Raw genomic sequence first — 19,884 nt, 5'->3', positions numbered from 1 at the left:
AAGAGAATCAAGATTAGAGGTAACAAACTACAAATGAGTTTACAGCAATAAATGACATCAAATCCACATCCAAGGAGGAATTAGCACCTTTTTAACAAAATAAAAGAATGAAAAATTGTGCTTTATCCTGGTCCTACCTTGATACCTCATCCCAGCTTTTCTTAAGTCTATGGACAGAGTTGCATTGTAGAGCAGAGAGGATGGCTCGTAGCGAGGAGAAATTTTTGAAGATTCTGCACTCCTGTGACAAAGGGAAAGAAAGATTGACGATGGATTATAAAAGGAATATATACTTTTTCAACACAGAAGTCTTGTGTGTAGAAATTTGCACTTGCTTCATTATTCTGTAAATACACGGTTAATAACAGCCATGTGTGGAGCTGTGCTTCCAAACTTTAAATTAGGCTGATCTAGCGGCCACACCTTGTGACTGAGAGTCACAGAGAGTTTTCCACTCCTTATTGTTCTACTTTTTCCACAAAATCCCATTGTAAGTCCTCACCCCAACTGCTCAGTAGGGAAAAGCATTCAGCCAATATTGGAGCCATCAAACCACCTGGCCTGGCCAGGTCACCATTCACTCACTCAGGGAGCGAGTGGATTAGGATTACGTTTATTATTTTCATATGTACCGAGGTACAGTGAAAAGCTCTGTTTTCCATGTTATCCAAACAGATCTGGAACACTATATAATCAAGTTAAAGCCAAGTACACTAGATAAAGCAATGGGGAAGTTACAAATTGCAGAATAAAGTTCTCAACATTGTAGCGCATCAGTTCCATAGAGTTTATTGTGAGGGAAGTTAATTGAAAAGTGGAAACTGCTGGTGGTGTTGGGTGGGTGGAATAAGGTATGGGCAGCACAATGGAGATGTGGTAAAAGCTCCAGGAACATATCCAACCAGATTTGGCAACTTAAGCTCTGGGATGTAATGGATAACAGATCTAAGGAGATGCGGTGACCTATCCAAATATTGCCATGTTCACCGACTCCTCTTGGACTGGGATTCCACCATGTGGGATGGTCATGAATGCCTTTCCAATACAATCCTGGTGCGAGTCTGGGGCTTAGAAATATTACTCACACACTTGTCTCCAACTTACCCTGGCCACATCAATCCATCGCTCTATGATCTTGGCTCTCTGTTGAGGCTTCAACGTCTTGTCACTCAAACAGGTTGCAATGACACAGTTGGTAACCCTGTTAAATTGTGTGACGGTGGCACGTATTGTTGGTGCCACATGTTCCTTCCCCTTCTTATCCCTCTGGGACCAGATGCTTCCCAGGCAGTGATATGGAACTACTTTCTTGAACAACTCCTGCACAAAAGAAATACAAACTCATAATCTGAACATCCAGAAAACAGGCCAATCATAGAAAATTTACAACCCTCTGTACGTTAATTTATTTGAATAATTGTGAGCATTCTAGGTGAATTTCAGTGCATACTAGAGGGGAGACTAGTCTACATGTATTCCAATGTCAGTGATCACATTCATGCCCCAGAGCAGAGCCTGATACAGTTGGCATGAATGTGACAATGTATATCGCCCTCTCAACTGGGAAATCCTACAGGGCCACTACAACCATGAACTAACCCATCCTAGGGAGCTCAAAATTGTCAAATATTCAACCTTTGTATCTCTCTGCCTGCTTAAATACACCGTGAAAATATTCATTCAGCTGGGTAAGTTGGCGCTGTGGAAAATTAACAACATTGAATCTAACCCACAAGGTGTAACGTAGAAAACTACCAAAGATGAATGAATGAATAAGTTTATTGGCCAAGTATGCATATACAAGGAATGTGCCCTGGTGCTCCGCTCACAAATGACAACACAAACATACAGTTAACAATTAAGAATAAAGCCTAACCACATCAAAAAAATAAGGATACAACATTACGGTCTAAACATGTGGGTGAAAATAAATCAGAACAAAAAAGAGACTGCAGGCTTTGGTTATTGAGTAGAACTATCACTCGTGGAAAAAAGCTGTTTTTATGTCTGGCTGTGGCTGCTTTGACACTCCGGAGTCGCCTTCCAGAGGGAAGTGCTTCGAAGAGTTTGTGGTCAGGGTGAGAGGGGTCAGAGATGATCTTGCCCGCTCTCTTCCTGTCCCTTGCAGTGTACAGATAGAAAGGCAAAACACCAAGTGTTGGAAGAACTCAGTGGGTCAGGCAGGATCTGAGGAGAGAATGGACAGACGACGTTTTGGGTCGGGCCCTCAGATGCTGCCTGACCTGCTGAGTTCCTCCAGCACCTGCCCTCTCTTGTGCCTCCAAAGGGAGAAATGCAGTACACTATAATTAAATTAAAGTTCAAGCCAATAGTTCATCCGGGGCACAGGAAGGAGAGGGGGCTGATTTCTCATTGCTAATCAATGAATCATCTCTGTGCTTTCACACCTGGGCAAGCGACAAGCCTCATGTTCCACTCACCGCATCCATTAAGGTGAACTGTTCAGCCACCACATTGGCAAGAAAGGAGAGGAAGTCAGGCTTTGGCTCTTCAAAACCATTCTCCTCAACCATCGTGAAGGCACAGCCACTGCGATCTGCCGCTGTAAAACACAAAACAAGATATAGTCAAATATCCAGTTACCCACTACACAGTCAGATCAGGATTAACAGGCTAGGTTCTCAACTGTCTCTTACTAGTCCAATCTGCTCACCGCTGTCAGCTATGTCTTCAACTGTCTGGCCCGAGAATTCACTCCCCAGTCCTTTTTGCCTCTCCCAATTTCTCCTTCTTTAAAGTTTGAAAAACATCTCTTCTAGTTTAGTTTAGAGATAAAGCATGGAAAACTGGTCATTCAGCCCAAGTCAATGCTGACCACCGATCACATTAGTTTTTCGTTATCCCACTTTCTCATCCAGTCCCTACAAACGGAGCAATTTCACAGAATCCATTTAACCTACAAACCCACAATTCTTTGGGATGTGGGTGGAAACCCATGAGGTCACACGGAGAATGTGCAAACTCCACACAGACAGCACCCAAGGTTAGGGTCGAACCCGAATCTTTGGCTGTGAGGCAGTGGCTCTATCAGCTGCACTATCGTTCCACCCGGACGTGGGTTTAAAATCTTATTTATCTGCAGAAAATGTTGGAACTTCCTTGTAGGTCAGACAGAAAAACAGAGTTAACATTTATGGTCGATTTTTATGGAAAATCACATCAACCTGAAATATAAGCACTTCATCTATCTCCAAAACCTGCTGAGTGTCTCTAGCATTTTTTATTTTAGAATTTCACGATATTGTAGTTTTTTAAATTAAAATCTCTTTGCCTTACACAGTTCAATGAGTTTGATAACATTCTTGGGATGTTGAAAGCAATCAGTAAACATGAGTTGCAGTTATTCAACTTTTTATAAACCATTGCAAGCAAAAGAAATGGAAACAGACTGTGCTGCCACACACCACATGGAACCATGGTGTTCAGCACATTGCAAGCAGCGTGCTGCTGGATTCGCAGAAACACACAATAGCTGGAACGAGAGCATTGTGGCGATTATTTACATACACACAGGCAATAACATATCTTTTGTTCTTGTCTGTATTTTCAGCTTCACTCCATCTCTCATGTTTCATATTTCCTTATGAAATTGAAGGAAGCTGTTTGGCCTGTTAACTCTTTGCTGTTTTCAAAGCAATCCCATCAATCGCAGTATCTAAATCATTCCCTCACATGCCCATCAGCTACACTGTTAGATACAGTTGGGGTACTTTAAAGTACCTAATTAATCTACCAACCAGCAAGTCTCTGAATGGGGAAGGAAACCAGAGCAGCTGGAATAAACCCACATGGAGAAGATGCAAACTCCATAGTCAACACCAAAGATCTACATCGAACCAGGATTACTGAAGTTGTGAGGTTGCAACAAACCCCAGAGTGTCTCCTGCCTGTTAATCCTCTTTACCCTTGTAAAGGTGTCTTGTGAGGGTGAGTGGCGGTGGTCGCCAACAGCCATCTTACATCCACTGTCAGGAAGTAATATTAGAAGTGAGAGACTATGAGTGCCAGGAGAAAGCCAACATGTTGTGGCCCCTTTCTCTAGAATGGTGCAGACAGTGTGGGGTTTGGGGGTGTGGGCATGGAACTGCAAAAACCTACCGTGTTGAACAAGGTCCAGCTCTTTGCGCCTTTGGAATGAGCCAAGAAGGACATGAGCTCGGCGTTGCAGATCCGAACCTGGAAACATCTGATGGATGTAAGTGTACAGATGCTTCAAGCAGGAATAGTCCGGTGGCTTCCTGAAATCTTCGGAATACTGATCGAGCCAGGCTCCAAGAATAGATGAAATGGTACTGAAAGAAGAGTACAAAGGCATGTAAACGCCTGGCGATGAATGACCAATGCTTTATGACAAACAGCAAATGGCTGTACTACCATGGCTCGTTGGCTGAAGGGCATATTGCGTGCCATACGGCTCAATGACAGGTAAAAATCCTGACACTCTTACCTATCCCAATTCATGCATGGCCCCTTCACACTAAAGGGTTGACTCTTATTGCCTTGTGAAATAGTCATGCAACCATCTTGGTTCAGGGGAAAATGAGAGATGCAGAAAGAAATGCTGCCCAAGCCTCGTGAATAAATAATAAACATGTTCATGGATAGCCAAGCACTAACTGTAGAGGGCAAAGGAAGTTTGTCTACCTCGTCCCCCACACTGACTAACCTGGCTTGCATGAAATTCATGCCTTAAAACCTCCCCAGAGGTAGGTTTAGAGGTTTTTCCCTTACCAAAGAAAAACAAAGCCCAATCTTCCGAGCATCTGTTAATGTGTGAGCAAAGGTCAATGAGAATTAAATTGCTTCTAAAGAGCATCAAACTTACAGCCCACATCTAAGCAGATGGCAATCCCCTCAGCATTCCCTAGCACAGCCCAAATGAGCAAAGCAAAAAAAACATGGCACCTAGAATTAGCCCTCCCACAAAAATAACAACAATTCTAATTTGACAGCTCTGTTCTTTTCAGAATGCAACGAATTAGCAAAAACTGTTACAGCATTCTGGGATAAATGATTAATAATGCTGTTGAAGTATTGGTACACAAAAGGCCTTACTTTTTCAATTCCATCCTGTCATCAGGTGTAAGTTTAGAAACATCCCCATTTATTTGATGCAAATTTCCATATCTGTAAGAAACACGAGACATTTAAACAAATGAGTTCAGATTATTTAACGGGAAAGCAATTTGATGAGGCTTGAATATCCAGTTACTGTGGCTTCTGGTTCTAAGGGACTCAGGTTTGATCCTGTCTCTCTGCTGGATCAGCTGGTGTGGTGGCAATACACCATGCAGGTTCCAGGGGGTTTCAGCAATGGTCTGAGGGTTTCTGCTGGGCCAAGAGGTGAAAGACTCAGACTGGAGTGCAGTTTCACCATCCAATACTTCAGCCCAATAACCATTCCCTATGAGAAAGGCCAGATTTCAGCTTTGCTGGTGAGCTGTAGAGTTAGCAGAACCGTCACAATGACAATGCTGGCTCTTGCTTAGCCCTCCACACTTAAAGGAAATTAAAGGACACCATGTCTCCGAGCCTTTCATCAGCTCTTTACCAGAGAAGCTGCCTTGGTAGCTCGATTGAATCTGCCAGTGACAAAAATGAGCTGAGTTAATTACACTCGGGCCCCACACATCTCCTCATTGTAATGTTCTATTCCTTTCTGCATCAAGTATTTAACTAGTTTTCTCTTCAATATGTTTGCTTCAGCTAGAGCTCACAATGTTGAGTTCTACATTCAAGTGCTCGTTCAGAGGAGCTTTCCCCTTAATTTGCTTTTATTGACTCGCTTTCATTTAGGTCCCCCTATCTCTCATCTCTTTACAAGCACAAATTAACTTTACGTTAAGCCTATCGAATGTTCACATGGCTTAACAGCCTCTATTGAGTCACCGTCCCCAGCTGTCTCCGCTCTGGGGAACAGGACAGCCCACTACATGGTTCCATCCGCCTGCCACTGCAGTCACCTGTTGAGCAGTAGGTCCAACACTTGTTTGGTTGATGCGAAGGCCCGGTAAGTGCAGAGGAAGATGGTGACGTAGGTGGAGTCATTGCCTTTGAAGGCCGATACCAGGTATTCCACGAGCTTCTCCAGGGTCCCGGCCTTGATGGTCCGAACTTTGCAGGTTTCGTACAGGTTCATGGCAGACTCATTCTCCACCTGTTAAGAAGAAGCAGAGGCATGTCATGGAGGTACAAGGAACTGCAGGTGATGGAATCTTGAGCAAAACACTAGAGTGCCGGAGGAACTTAGCCGGTCAGGCAGTATCAGTGAAGAGAATGGACAGGTGACGTTTTGGGTCGCGACCCTTCTTCAATCTAAAGTAGAGTCCCAACCCAAAACGTCACCTGTCCATTCCCTCCAGAGATGCCGCCTGACCTGCTGAGTGCTTCCAGTGCTTTGTGAGATGCACATCATGTTAAGATGCAAGGGACCCAGAGACTGTGAACAAGACCTTCTGAACTGAATGCCTTGAAATCACTGCTGTTGAAAATGGTCAGGGACAAGGTAAGCTTCGTGCCCTTTGCTGCTTGGTATTCATAAACAACAACAAAACATTATTACAGCCCTAAATGCAGCTCCCTTGATGACTCGGGCAAAATTATCCAGAGAGGGGCTGAGTAGCACAAGCCAATCAGACAAACCACAACATGAAAATAAACTAGAAATTCCAGTGTAGCAATACAAATGGTCAGACGCACACAGACTTTGAGAGCATATATTGAGGGAGAAACAGTGGATAGAGTCACAGAGTCATGCAGCATGAAAACAAGCCCTCAGCCCAACTCATCCATGCCAACCAAGACGCTCCATCTAAGCCAGTCCCATTTGCCTGTGTTTGGACAAACGTTTCCTATCCAAATGTTTTTTAAATGTTTTTAAAATGTTGTTATTGTACATGCCTCAACTCGCTGGTCTGGCAGCTCCTTCTGTATACCCATCACCCTGTGTGAAAAGTTGCCCTTCAGGTTCCTATTAAATCTTTCCTCTCGCATGTTAAAAACACCCTCGGACTATCTTTGATCGGACTTTACTGGCTTTATCTTGCACTAAACATTATTCACATTATTCCCTTTATCATGTATCTGTGCACTGCGGACGGCTCGATTGTAATCATGTATTGTCTTTTTGTTGACTCGTTAGCGCGCAATACAGGTTTTCAATGTACCGTGGTGCAGGTGACAATAAACTAAACCAAACTATGCTCTTTAGTTCTTGGTACCTCTATATTCTGGAAAAAATAACATTCTGCCTTCATCCAGCTTGTTCACCTCATGGTTTTATATACCTCTATAAGATCACCCCTCATCGTCCTGCGCTCCAAGAAATAAAGACCTAGTCTGCCCAAACTGTCCCAACAGCACAAGCACTCAAGCCCTGACCACATCCTCACAAGCAACCTCTGCGCTCCTTCCAGCTGACAGGTGTGACACAAATGCAAACGTATCGCTTGTTTTTCTACATCTTCATCTTTAATGATCACTCAAAACATTTATTTTGAATGCTGCTAATAACAACCGTGAGAGGGTACTGGGGGGAACTGGGGAGGGGGGGGGGGGGGGTTGAGGTGTGGTACCGGCACGGTGGCATTCTGCTAGTGATGTATTGGGATCTATGCTTACCCCAAGCCATCGTTGTCCTTTGCTCGCTGTGTGGTGCACCTGCACTCTCCTCAGCGTTATCGTATAGATTGCACCATCTTCTGTCTCCTCACCAATCTCCTGCGCTGCGCTCTGTAAGACAAATAAACCTTTGACTACAATGGCCCACGTAACCAATGCCCTTCAGCTCTTATGATTAAAAGCAGAACATGCTGCAAGCTCTCAGCAGCTCAGGCAGTATCTGTGGAGAGAGAGGCAGAGAGCATTTCAGGTTGATGGCCTTTCTGGAAATGCTGCCAACCCTGTTGAGTACCTCCAGCAGTTTCTGTTTTTCGTTTTGGATTTCCAACATCTTAGTTATTTGCGTTTTGAAGTCTGCAGACTTCAATATGTCTCATTGGGAAGCTCTGTTAATTATTTTCTTTCGTTCCCAGCCCTGGATACTGAAGCCATATGTAAGGCAAAAAAACACAAAGTGCTGGAGTAGCGCAGCAGGTTAGGCAGCATCCCCGGAGGACTTGAGACAGTAATGTTTTGGGTTGGAACCCTTTTTCAGAGTCCGCATCTGCAGTTGCTTGTGAATTCACAGAGGCACCACTATGCCCACAGAACAGTGACACGGGTTGTTGGGACACAGAGGGAACTGCTACTGGGACGTGGTTGCCCTCTGTAACCATGTTGCCAGGCACCACAGTTGCATTTGTTTTTCCACTCATTGCCACAGCCTGAATGTTTTGGAGAGAGCTGTTTTCTTTCAAGCGCTGACACCCGATTGGAGGGTAAACCTTAAGTCAAAACAACACCTCCTTACAACTACTGTCAGCTTGAGGCAAACTGCAGTCTCGTAGCACGGGCATCTCTCAAGCTTTCAGTGACGAGCCAAAGCACTGACACAACGCTGGGCCCACATCAGACACAAATAGGGGATCTCGACGATACTGCCAATGCACCTGACCCACGCTGGCCAGTGTGGGAACTTCTAGAGTTTGCTGATCCCAAGACACTTCAACAGCCATTGCGTTGGGTGTCCACATGTAGCTTGGGCCTGGGTGGTGGTCAGGCTTGTCAGTCAGCAGTGACTCCGGGTTAGCACCTAAGCTGCCAGACGGAGTCTCTGCTATTTTGATAAATTTTGGGAGACACAGAAGAGAATTTGCTGAAGGCATTGAGGAGCACCTGTGCAGAACACTGTTGAAGGTAAGGCAACAAAAGCCCATTAAACTATTTCTAGATTTCGCTCCAGTTATGGAGATCTGAACGTTTTATTTCTAACAATATACTTCATGAGTAAACTTGCAATTGTATAATATGCTACTCATCCTGGGTACTGTGTAGTACATCTGTTTATCATAGTTACATGACGTCAGCGGCATCCCAATCATTCTCTCTGTCTGAGAGGTTTGCTTTGCACAGAGCCTAGCCTCCATGGGCTGTTGTGGGAATACCTTAAACTATGGCATTTGCTCACAGAGCTTTCGCGGCAGCTGTACTATGCGCCAGCCCCTCCCTCCGCACGTAATCCTGCATGGAATGTGCCAGTTGGCACCACTCAGTTACGAACAGCTCCCTGTACTTGATGACCAACAGGTTCCGGGCAGACCAAAATGTATTTTTCACTGAGCTAATGATAAACCAGCAGCAATGAATGTTTGTCTCTGTGTGCATCTCTGAGAACAGTGCATAGAGCCCTGGGATAGAGCAAGGGATGAACCTCACCATAGACTACCGCTTTCCTTGGACAACACACTTTGGGGGAAGACGGGCAACAATTCATTCCCACCACGGTTGCCTCGAAGGCGGGATACCCTGGTGCCGAGATTCTGGCTGTTCTGAATGTTGAACTGGCATTTGGGCCAAGAGTCTTCAGGGGTTCCGCAAAAGAATTACTGTTAAAAAAACCCTCTGACATTACAAATGCTGCAAACAACCAGAGTTGTAGTTTGACACTCTTTGTTCTCTGAACAAACAGAAGAGGAGGGCAGTGCACCAGTTTATTAGAGGAAGGGAATGCAACAAAGACAGCCTGCCATGTCCAATAAAAACGCATCACAACAATGTGCTCAGCATCACCATTCCTGCTGGTTTCTTGGTAATTAGAGTGTCCCCTGTAGCTTGTCTTGCCCTAAATATTAATGAACGGTGAGGCAGTCACGGGAAAGTAGAGAGGGCATTGCCATGGTGATACACAATATTTCTCTGGACAGCCCATTAAAACCCTGCTGTTGCAGACAAATTGAATTTGACATCTTATTTTACAGATTACAGATTAGTTTATTGTTACTTACACCAAGACGTAATGAATTTCCTTGTTCACATTTTCCTTGTTCACACAAGTGCAAAAGAATGACGTAAGATTGTAGTGCAAAATCCAAGCAGTGCAAAAGAATATTAAAGTACAATAATGGAAACACCAATGAGGTAGAGTTTAGAGTACGTAGCAGCCCCTCTGGAATGTGGTATGAAAAAAGCGATGGTTTCAAGAGTCTGATAGCAGTGGGGATGAAGTTGGTCTCAAAGTCCGGACGTCTCGTTTTTTCAAGCTCCTATATCTCCTCCCAAATGGTAGAAGAGAGAAAAGGAAATGGCCCTGGTGACTGGCATCCATGATGTATTTACACAATGCAGTCACACTGCATTGAAGGTGGACAGATTCAATGTTTAGATGGAGTCCAAATCAAGGCGCTGCTTTGTCCTGATTGATGGGCTTGTTGAATGCTGTTGGAGCTATACTCATCCAGGCAAGCACAGAGTTTTCTGTGACACTCCTGAACTATGCCGGTAAAGTGCCAGAGGTGAGGTCTTGTTAAACATTAACAAGCCATTACTGTGTGCGTGGCTTTTCTTTCAGTGTGTGGCTCTCTTACATTATGCACTCGGTGAATCATTAAAATCCTTGATTTGCTGGCCCTGGGTTGAAATCAATTTCTATTCACTACTTAACCATTAATAGCTCGTTGAAGGAAGACAAAATGATAGCTTCTACCAGAAATGTTCCTGTATTGTAAGGTGCCCTTGGAGATCTTGGAACCCCTCTCATGGTAGTGGTTTAAACAATGATATTCTCTCCTCCACCACTGTAAGCTCCACCTTTAGCTGATTGGGACGGTAGGTCAACTGGCCACTGTAAATTCACCCTATTATGTAAATGGGTGGTCGAACCTAGGGGGAGTCTTTGGGAACATGGGGAGAATGAAATGGATGTAGTGTTGAATTCTGGCACAATGGACATTGAGCTCCAGATTTTCCTCCCTCCCTCCCTCCATCAAATTCTCTATCTAAACTCCTTAAAATTTGTGCTTTTGTGATAATTTACCCCAGTAACCCTTTTGTGACCCAGGGTCAATTTTGTTTGGTTACATCTCCAAGAAGAGGCCTAGGACGATTTATTATGTTAAGGACACAAAATAAATACACGTGCTTACAGTTGGTATACTTTGGACTCAGATGGTATATGCTGAGAATATAACTTCTTATGATCAGTGTTCTTTCTGCCTACCTTTTAATTAAAATGGAGATGATGTGTGAAACCAGTCACTAATTAAAGAACTGGCTCCTTAAGATGACAGCGTCTGTGTAGTATTGAGACCAGCTTTTTAAAAATGTGGCTTTGATACTATGAGATCAAACGTTTACTATGCAGAGTCTCCAAAAGGTGCATAGAAAAATCAGAACTGGATTTATTCAGCTGGTGAACCAATTACTGTTTGGTGCATTAATTTACAATATTAAAACACCTGCAGGTGCTTCACATTGCAGATGTTCAAAGTCCAGCAGCTGTTTTCTGGACAGATAAAACATGGACAGCCAGTGCCTGGTGTCTATCACCATCAGCAAAGAGATACACATGTAGTTCGAGTCTACGGATGGAGCTAAGGGAAAGCTCTCTCCTCTGTTTGCCCACGGGAGGCCTGTGAAAAGCTTCAGTTTAGCTCCACTAATATCTTGTCACGTATAGCTATTAAATATCGCCCAGGCAAAAGAACCAACATGGTTTACATTAGGTTCATATGATCCTGAAAGCGCAGAGGAAACAGATTCAACAGTCAGTTGAGCGACGTTATTAGATAAATGTCTGTGATGGTTTAGTTTGCATGGAAAGAGAGGGGTATGGTATTAGTCAAACACACAGCACGAGCATAAATGCCCTGCTACTGCAGCGAGAGATTCTATATTTAACCTGGGCAATGGAACAAGCTGCCAGAGGAAGTAGTTGAAGCGGGTGGAACAACAAGATTTAAAAGATTTGGGCAGGTACATTTAGAGTAAAGATTTAGAGTGATATGACCTAATACAGGTAAATGAGACGAGCTTGGATGGGGCATCTTGGTTGCATCTGTGAGTTGGGCAGAAGGGCCAACTTTGATCAGTAAGGGTGTCAGGGGTTATGGGGCGAAGGCAGGAAAATGGGGTTGAGAGGGATAGATCAGCCATGATTGAATGGTGGAATAGACATGATGGGCCAAATGGCCTAATTCTGCTCCTAGAACTTATGAAGGGCCTGTTTACGTACTGTATGACTGTATGAGCTGGCATCAAATCCTTTGATATATGACCGCAAACAGGAGTGTGTGCAAACGAGGAAAGGAAAAAGAGTTGCCAAAAACAGCCATGGCATTTGGGTATAATCCCTATAGCCTGGTTCTCTGTCTGGTCTGATGACCCTGTGCATGTGCACAGTTGTGAGGCTCCGTTTACAACTCCAGCTTCTCTGAATACCAAATGAATAGCTCGATGTAGCTTTGCTTTAACTTCCTGTAGAAAAAGTTGCTCAATCTCTTCACAATAAAATGCTCAGTGATTTTTTTTGTTTTACTTGGTTGGTGGAGACAGAAACAGCAGATGTTACTTTTGATAAATCAGCAATTCCACTGTTGCAGTTCACTGCATCGTGTAAACAAACCTCTTTTAACATCACTGAACAACTCCTTCAAACGCAAAAGCTATTCCTTGTTAAATGGATCTGCCTTCTGAATTAAAAATACAAGCCATGTTCATGCATCAAGATCTCAGAATTTAACCCTATAAGTCACAAATTACCCTGGTGAATTCCTACTGTACCCTCCAAAGGTAATTGTGTCTTTCATGAAGAATAGGTTTCAAGACTGAACATGGCTCTATTTGAGGATTAATTGAGTGAAGCATCGACCCAGCCCTTTGGATTCCAACCACTGAGATGAATCAAGTCTGGCTTTACACAAAACACCCGAGCATTACTTGAACATTGACTGTTATGCTTCATCATCATGAACAGAAACCTTTAAATAACATGAACGGTCAATTTTGAAATATGTTAAACTCTCTTCCTAGAAGCCACCTGACCTGCTGAGTATTTCCAGAATTTTGTTTTTATTTCAGATTTCTGGCATCTGCAGTTTTTTCGCTGAAGACTGAACCTGCTTAGGTAACAGTATCGCTCGCTCAAGTAATGTCAGTAGAACCTAATTAACATTAAACATAGAACAATGCAGCACAGGAAAAGGCCCATCGGCCAAGAATGTCTGAACATGATGCCTCGACCAACTCTTACCTGCCAGCACCTGATCCATACCCCTGCACATCCATGTGCCTATCTAAAAGCAGATTCAAGAAAGAAAAGCCAATGTTTGGGTCTGGGCACCAATGATGAAGAAAACCAGGGATGCATTGGATTGACTAAAGTTTGATTTTTAAAAGTGGGATGTTTTTATGAGAAATGGTAAATGTGTGGACTGTCAGATTGTGTTTCAATTCAAATAGCTCATCATTTAACAATGTCCATCTGGATAAAATATTGGCAGGAAGGAGAGACCAGCCTCTAGAATATTCCCTCTGAACATTTTCAGGAGAAAGTGAAAGAACAGAATTCAGCTAACCATTACACTTTCATATCACTCTTTTGTAATGCTCGTGTGATTTCAGAAGACTTCCACTATTCAGTCTTCCATGACTCAGAAGGCAGTGGTTACTAATTTAAGGTTTGCTGAGTTTCTCTGTTTGAATAAATTCTAAAGGAGCCACAACCACAAAACTTCTGCAAATTCAGTTTCACAGAGTGGAAGAAACCGTGCAAATACAGTCCACTCCAGCCCTGACCACTGTGCAGTTCAGTCTGTGCCTTAAACCCTTTGTGTCATACATGGCAGGAGTTCCCCCGCTGTGTCATCACAATGCTTCTGCCTCAGCAACCGCTGTTGCCACTTTTACATAATGCCTCCCTCAAGATGCATCTAGATTAAGTCTGAAAGTAGATCCAACCACACACTGCATTTTATATATTGCCTTTCATGTTGTAAAACAATGTGCCACAAGGACATGCAGATAAAGTTTTTTCTGCACAGAGTTAATTCCCAAGTAACCTGGGCTGGGAGATTGAGGCTGTTCATAAACTAAATGTGTCATTGGATAAACTGGTTAGAAACATAATCCAGACTGACACTGCCTTGGGAGTGATGCACTTTGGAGTGTCTTTGGATGTTAAGCACAAGTTTTTCAGGTCGTATAACTCATGTTATGTTGTGTTGCACAATGCACTCCATTGACCTTAATAACACAAATCTCGGTAGGTTGGTAGAGAAATCTCGAAGGTTGGTAGGTGCTCTCCAATAGCACTTTAGGGATGCATTTGATATAGTAAAATGTCTTGACTTACTTCCAGTCTGTAGATGTATTGTTTCACATGTTAATTCTCTGGCCATTTGCTGCCACTGCTAACATTGAATCGGCAGGCTGCTGAAATGCGATCTTTAAGGAACAGCAACAGTTGGCTGTTTTAAAATGACCGGTCTCAGTGCAACTCATGCTACATTTTGTAGCCTAGGACTTTGCTTTGATTCTTTGTTTAGATCTATAACTGTTTTAGTTGCTTGTGGTTGATGAAATTCTCCCACATTCTTCAATGTCTCCTCCACAGAAACTATGTATTTTGTCTGGAAAGTTGAAGTCAAGATTTTGCATTCTCAAAAATGTAAAGTGAATTTGTTAATTGTACAGCCCATATACTTAATTTATTCATACATACCGCGGCTTAGTATATAGTAAATCAGGGCAGCAATGTTGTCCACTACAGTTCAACAGTGACATGGCCAAACTTGGTGCAGTCAATGCCATTGTCCCTGTGGCTTGTTCTGCTATGTCCTCTCATTCAGTACACGCACACACTTTAGAATTCCATGAATTCCGTTTGCGTGTCACAAGAAAACAAAGTTTTGGTGCTGCAAACTCAACTAAAAATAAAAATAAAACTTATTCAGGCAAGAGTCAATGTTCTTCAACAGTCCTGAGGAAAGGTTACACAAGGGGCTAGGCTCTCATGTAGTGCGTGACACGAGAGAAGCTTGCGCAAAGGTTATATTGCTATACCTGTCTGTAATGCCGTCACAACTCCATTGAATCATGAACTATTTACAGCAAAAATAATGGTTTATCTACAACTCATAACAATGAACTCTCATAAGAGTTGAGTGCGTTCGGCTTGATGTCATTATTTTTACACATCATCGGATTCTCCTTTCGAAAAGCATCACACTAAACTGCAGGCCTCTCCTCTCTCAGCATCATGCTTTTTGTAAGGTTGCAGAAGTTCCCTCTGTTTGTCCAGGAAGATGCTAACCAATTCAAATGGGACTGACTCACTTTCTTCCTTCAACCAAAAAACGGATCCATTGGTCTTGATTTTTGTCTGTATGCAGATGGTAGCTATGGACACCGGTTTGGATGGAATCTTGAAACAACTCTGAGTAAATGCAGACCTGTCCTTAATTCTTCCTCTTCCAAATTTGTCTGGAAAGATTATTGTCTACAATAACATTTACTGGATTCCTTCCTCTACAGGTTAATGGAAGTATTCCTGTGGTTAGAATTTCCATCCATGGAGCAGGGCTTAGCATAGTGCAAACACACTTGTACACAAATGTACATGAACACATCACACACTTGGCATGGTTTTTAATCCCACATGCATGAAATGAAAACGTTGGAGTTATTTTCCTGTAGAGAGGTTTATTGATTCTCCTTTCACTGCTCCCCATCTCTTAGTGCGTTGGAGTCACGCCAGATAAAGCACTATGGTTACGCTAAATATTTACCATCCAAATTGATTTCAAGGTAAAAAGCATTCATTTGCCATCAATGACAACTATTCCCCTACAGTTTAATTCCACATTTTTCCAATCCTCATTTCTTATGCGACTCCAGGTTGCCAGCTGTCTTGGCGACTCTAATTAGTGTGTGTAAACCCGGGTTGGGAGTGGTGTAATGTGATAGCCAGGCTGGTATGATGGATAGCTCAACATGGACTTATCTTCAGCCAGTGAGGAATTCATTGAATAAAGCCGACGGGCCTCGACCCCCGTCTATATTTCCCCTCCACTGCCCAATGATGCTGAGACCGATTGCAGTACTTCTACCTCCTTCAAAACAATCCCCAATTTGTGAATTAGATAACATGACAGAAAAGGGAGTTGAACAAAGGACCTTCCTGAATTGGGGAGTTTCCCAAACGGCAAATCATTAAGAGCATACAAGAGATCTACTTCATTAATTCAGTAAGTAATTAAGTTCTACAGGATCCGTGATGATCCATTAGATAGACGTCTCCCAGATCTTCTCTGTTCATAATAGGTTGGTTCCCACAAACTACAGGTTTAGATCAAATGAGCAGGATTTGCAAATTCAAAGCACCTTTCGTTATGCCACAATGTCCCATCCAACAACAACCCCTTGCGTGATGCAGGATATTAGATCCAATTTGCCTGCTGAGTGTTTTCAGCACACGCTGCTTTGACTCAAGAGTGCTAGCAACTAAGCTACAATGCCATGAGCTTTGTTATCCAGTTGTTCGCAAACTGAATTCAGGTAACTAAATTGAGATTTAAGAATTTTGTTAAGACTCCAAGTGTCCTGCCTGCACCTATACAAGGCAACTATTTCATGTGAGAATAAAACAAAGTGTGTGGACAGGCTAGAACAGAAGGAATGGACTGATATTCTCCCCAGTTTAGTTAGCTAAGGTTCTCTGCATTTCTGGTTCATTTTCAAGGACAGATCATGGAAATTTAAACATCTGGAAGTTCAGCTTGTCAGAATATCCAGGTTGTCTATTCGGGGCAAGAGTCATAACAGTGAGCAAGCACAGTTACTATTTAACATTATATTCAAATGGAGCCACTAAAGGGTTGAACAGACCTTGCTGAACTAGTTTTTCTAAGAAAATGTATTCAGAGTATACAATCAGAACAGAATGTTTGATTGTGTGTTGTACAGCACCATTGATGCTAAGAAATGCATTTCTCAGTATTTTAAGGTTACTTTTAGACTAATTGTTTTGAAAGACTCAGCAACGTGAAGGGAACCTTCTCAAACTTCTTCCTCAAAATAACCATGTCAAAGTTGTTGCTAGCAGAATGAAATGATAATTAAGAACAAAAGACACTCTTTGAATACTTCCTCCTTTCAGTGTTAAACTTTTTCCCTCCTCAAGTTGATGACTCAAGCATGTAGCTACTCCCCGAAACCCTCAATTATCCATTCTGGATCTGCAAGTTTCGATGGTGAGCAGCAATGGAGTATTCGACTGCAGAAGGCAGCAAACAGACTCAACATGGTTTCTGATTGTGCCATAGATACACACATACCCAACTGCGGCACTAGAATTTAATTTTAATTTTAATTTTATTTGTCATATGTAGATTGGCAAAGGGTCAATGGTACAATGAAATGTATTTGACAAGACAATGGGTCACCTCAGCAGAAGTGATCAGAAGTAGCATAAGGTAGACACAAAATGCTGGAGTAACTCAGCGGGTCAGGCAGCATCTCAGGAGAGAAGGAATGGGTGACGTTTCGGGTCGAGACCCTTCTTCAGACTGAAGTGTTATGCTCCAATTGATAAGAAGTCTAGTGATCCAGTTACAATCTACTGGAGACCCAAAAGGAAACAAGAAGAAAACAGAGCGAAAGTGGCACAGTTGTGAAGCTGGTAGAGGAGCTGCCTCACAGTGCCAAAGATCCAGATCCTATCCTGACCTTGCATACCAATCTCTGTGTGGAGAGTGTACGTTCTCCTTGTGATCACATGGGTTATCCCCTGGTGCTCTGGTTTGATCTACATCCTAAAGGTGTGGGAGTCTGTAGATTAATTCGCCTCTCTAAATTTCACCTAGTGTGTAGGAAGTGGATGAGAAAGTGGGATAACAGAACTACTGTGAAAGGGTGATCAATGGTTGGATTTGGAGGGCCGAAGAGCCTGTACCATGCTGCATCTCTAAACTAAACCGTTGAAAATAACCGGGGGACTCGGCAAGGGGCTGACGAGGATGAAGGGGGACCCAGCGTGGGGGGAGGGGGGGGGAATACCTGATGCCACGTGTGGCGGCAGGCAGTAGATAGGAATGTTCAGTGACTTTGTAACTTTGTCGGTGCCTTTGTAGTCTGCCATATGATTTTACTGGGTTGTATGAAGACAAGGCATTTCACTGTACCTAGGTACATGTGACAATAAAGTATAATTGAATAAAGTATCATGGAAACTATAATCGGAAGCCTAGCCCATGATCCCCCTCCCCCGTCACCAAGTTTAATGTTCCCCTACCTCAAGAGAAAAAAGCATTGCCGTCCTTCAATCTCGTTAGTGCAAGAATTAAAGTGACAGTGAGTAGAATGAATGCAAGGGAACACGTGCAGTGCACCAGATAACCCCATCTACTGATGCACCGTGTATCTCTGGCAAATTGAGATAGGGCACTTTTTGGAAAAGGCATTCAAAGAATTGAGGTGGCCCGTATATTCTTCACTGTCTCTTTACTGTGAATATTTGTGGAATGTGCAATAAGAAAGAGTTGAATTTCAGTGCCTGCGTCTTCTCAGCTTGTCTGGTTATTGGGAGCAGGGCAGGGCTGGGACAGAGAGTCCTGCTGCCCAACATTCCTCAGAGAACCACATAAACAACTGGGGCACTTTGTCAAAACGATGTATGTGGAAACTGTTGTCTCCTTGTGGATTAGGTTGTCTTCCCCATTAAATCTTAATCTCCAGTCAAGTGTAAAAACTGCTGAATTTGTTTTCTTTCTTATTTTCTGCCCAGTGTCCCCCAAGATGATTTATTTTTGTCGTACACCTGGGTCGGTGCCACCCAGGCTTCACTTACATATTTTTTTTAGTGATACAGCACGGAACCAGGCCCTTCGACCCACCGGGTCTGCGCCGACCAGCGATCCCCGCATATTAACACTATCCTACACACGCTAGGGACATTTTTTTTACATTTACCAAGACAATTTACCTACATACAATGTATGTCTTTGGAGTGTGGGGGGAAACCGAAGATCTCGGAGAAAACCCACGAGGCAATGGGGAGAACGTACAAACGCCGTAGACAGCACCCATAGTCGGGTATGAATGCAGGTCTCTGGCGCTGCAAGCACTGTAAGGCAGCAACTCCACCCCTGCGCTCCGCATATTATCTGCCCTCTCTTGAAGCTAAGCGGGGAATTTATCCTAGGTATCCTGGCCAATATTTATCTTTCACCCAACAGCATTAGAAGCAGATCATCATATTCCTGTTTGATGGAAATTGCTGTGCCTTTCAATCAATTCAGCAGCTGCAACACTTCAGATGTTTTTCAGTGAGTGTCGAGCATCGGGGCTGTCTTGAAGTTGAGAAGAGCTCAGCAACAAACATTTAGGTGAACATTCAGGGACCATTTAATGGAACGGATCAATGCCAATCCCTATCCCATTCTCACCCAACATTCTTTCAAAAAATGACACATGTCAGATCCAAAACCGTCAACTAGATCATTTGCTCACCCAGTACTGTTTAACCATTTGTAGGAGCAGCTTCCCTTACTCACAAGCTCACTCAGGAATGACCAAGCACTGCTCCGAGTGATTAGTCCATGGTAGGTCTGATCTGTTAGTGGAGCTGAGGAGCCCTGACTTCCCATTCTCCATGCTCCAATCTCCTATCTGGCCTCTCAAACTCAGATGTTAGTTTCATTATTGGCAAGAGACATCCAAACACAGGAGGAAACAACTGTGTTGATTTTACAGGATTACATTTTTTAACTCACAGAACCACAAGTTCATGCCTTATTTTCTAGATTGTTTATGCTCAGGAAACCAGCTGGCAGGGGGAAGAACATGGCGCCTGCAATAGAAAAGGCCGTACAATGACAGGAGAACAATCTCAACCCAGTTTGATTTTGAAATGTACACAGCTCACAGAGAATGCAAGCCCTCAGCATGTCCGTGAAGAGTCACAGACCTCCAACCATTGCTGAATCTCAA

At 43.2% G+C, this 19,884-nt stretch overlaps 1 protein-coding gene across 3 annotated transcripts in view; it reads right to left on the bottom strand.

The window, feature by feature from the left end:
• The window catches only part of LOC144590752 (ral guanine nucleotide dissociation stimulator-like), an 84,446-nt gene that overhangs the window by 17,027 nt on the left and 47,535 nt on the right, over positions 1-19,884 (bottom strand). For all 3 annotated transcript variants that reach the window (XM_078395169.1, XM_078395168.1, XM_078395170.1), the window contains exons 2-8: positions 7,642-7,752; positions 5,985-6,178; positions 5,077-5,148; positions 4,120-4,313; positions 2,442-2,563; positions 1,105-1,320; positions 138-241 (exon numbers count right to left, since the gene is read on the bottom strand). In XM_078395169.1, coding sequence (XP_078251295.1) covers positions 138-241; positions 1,105-1,320; positions 2,442-2,563; positions 4,120-4,313; positions 5,077-5,148; positions 5,985-6,178; positions 7,642-7,752 — 1,013 coding nt within the window. The remainder of the gene's footprint in view (positions 1-137; positions 242-1,104; positions 1,321-2,441; positions 2,564-4,119; positions 4,314-5,076; positions 5,149-5,984; positions 6,179-7,641; positions 7,753-19,884) is intronic.

Source organism: Rhinoraja longicauda, unplaced genomic scaffold (genome assembly GCF_053455715.1).
Source record: "Rhinoraja longicauda isolate Sanriku21f unplaced genomic scaffold, sRhiLon1.1 Scf000284, whole genome shotgun sequence".
Lineage (NCBI taxonomy): Eukaryota > Metazoa > Chordata > Chondrichthyes > Rajiformes > Arhynchobatidae > Rhinoraja > Rhinoraja longicauda.
Note: the sequence above shows the minus strand (reverse complement) of the source record. Positions and strands in the feature narration are given on the sequence as shown.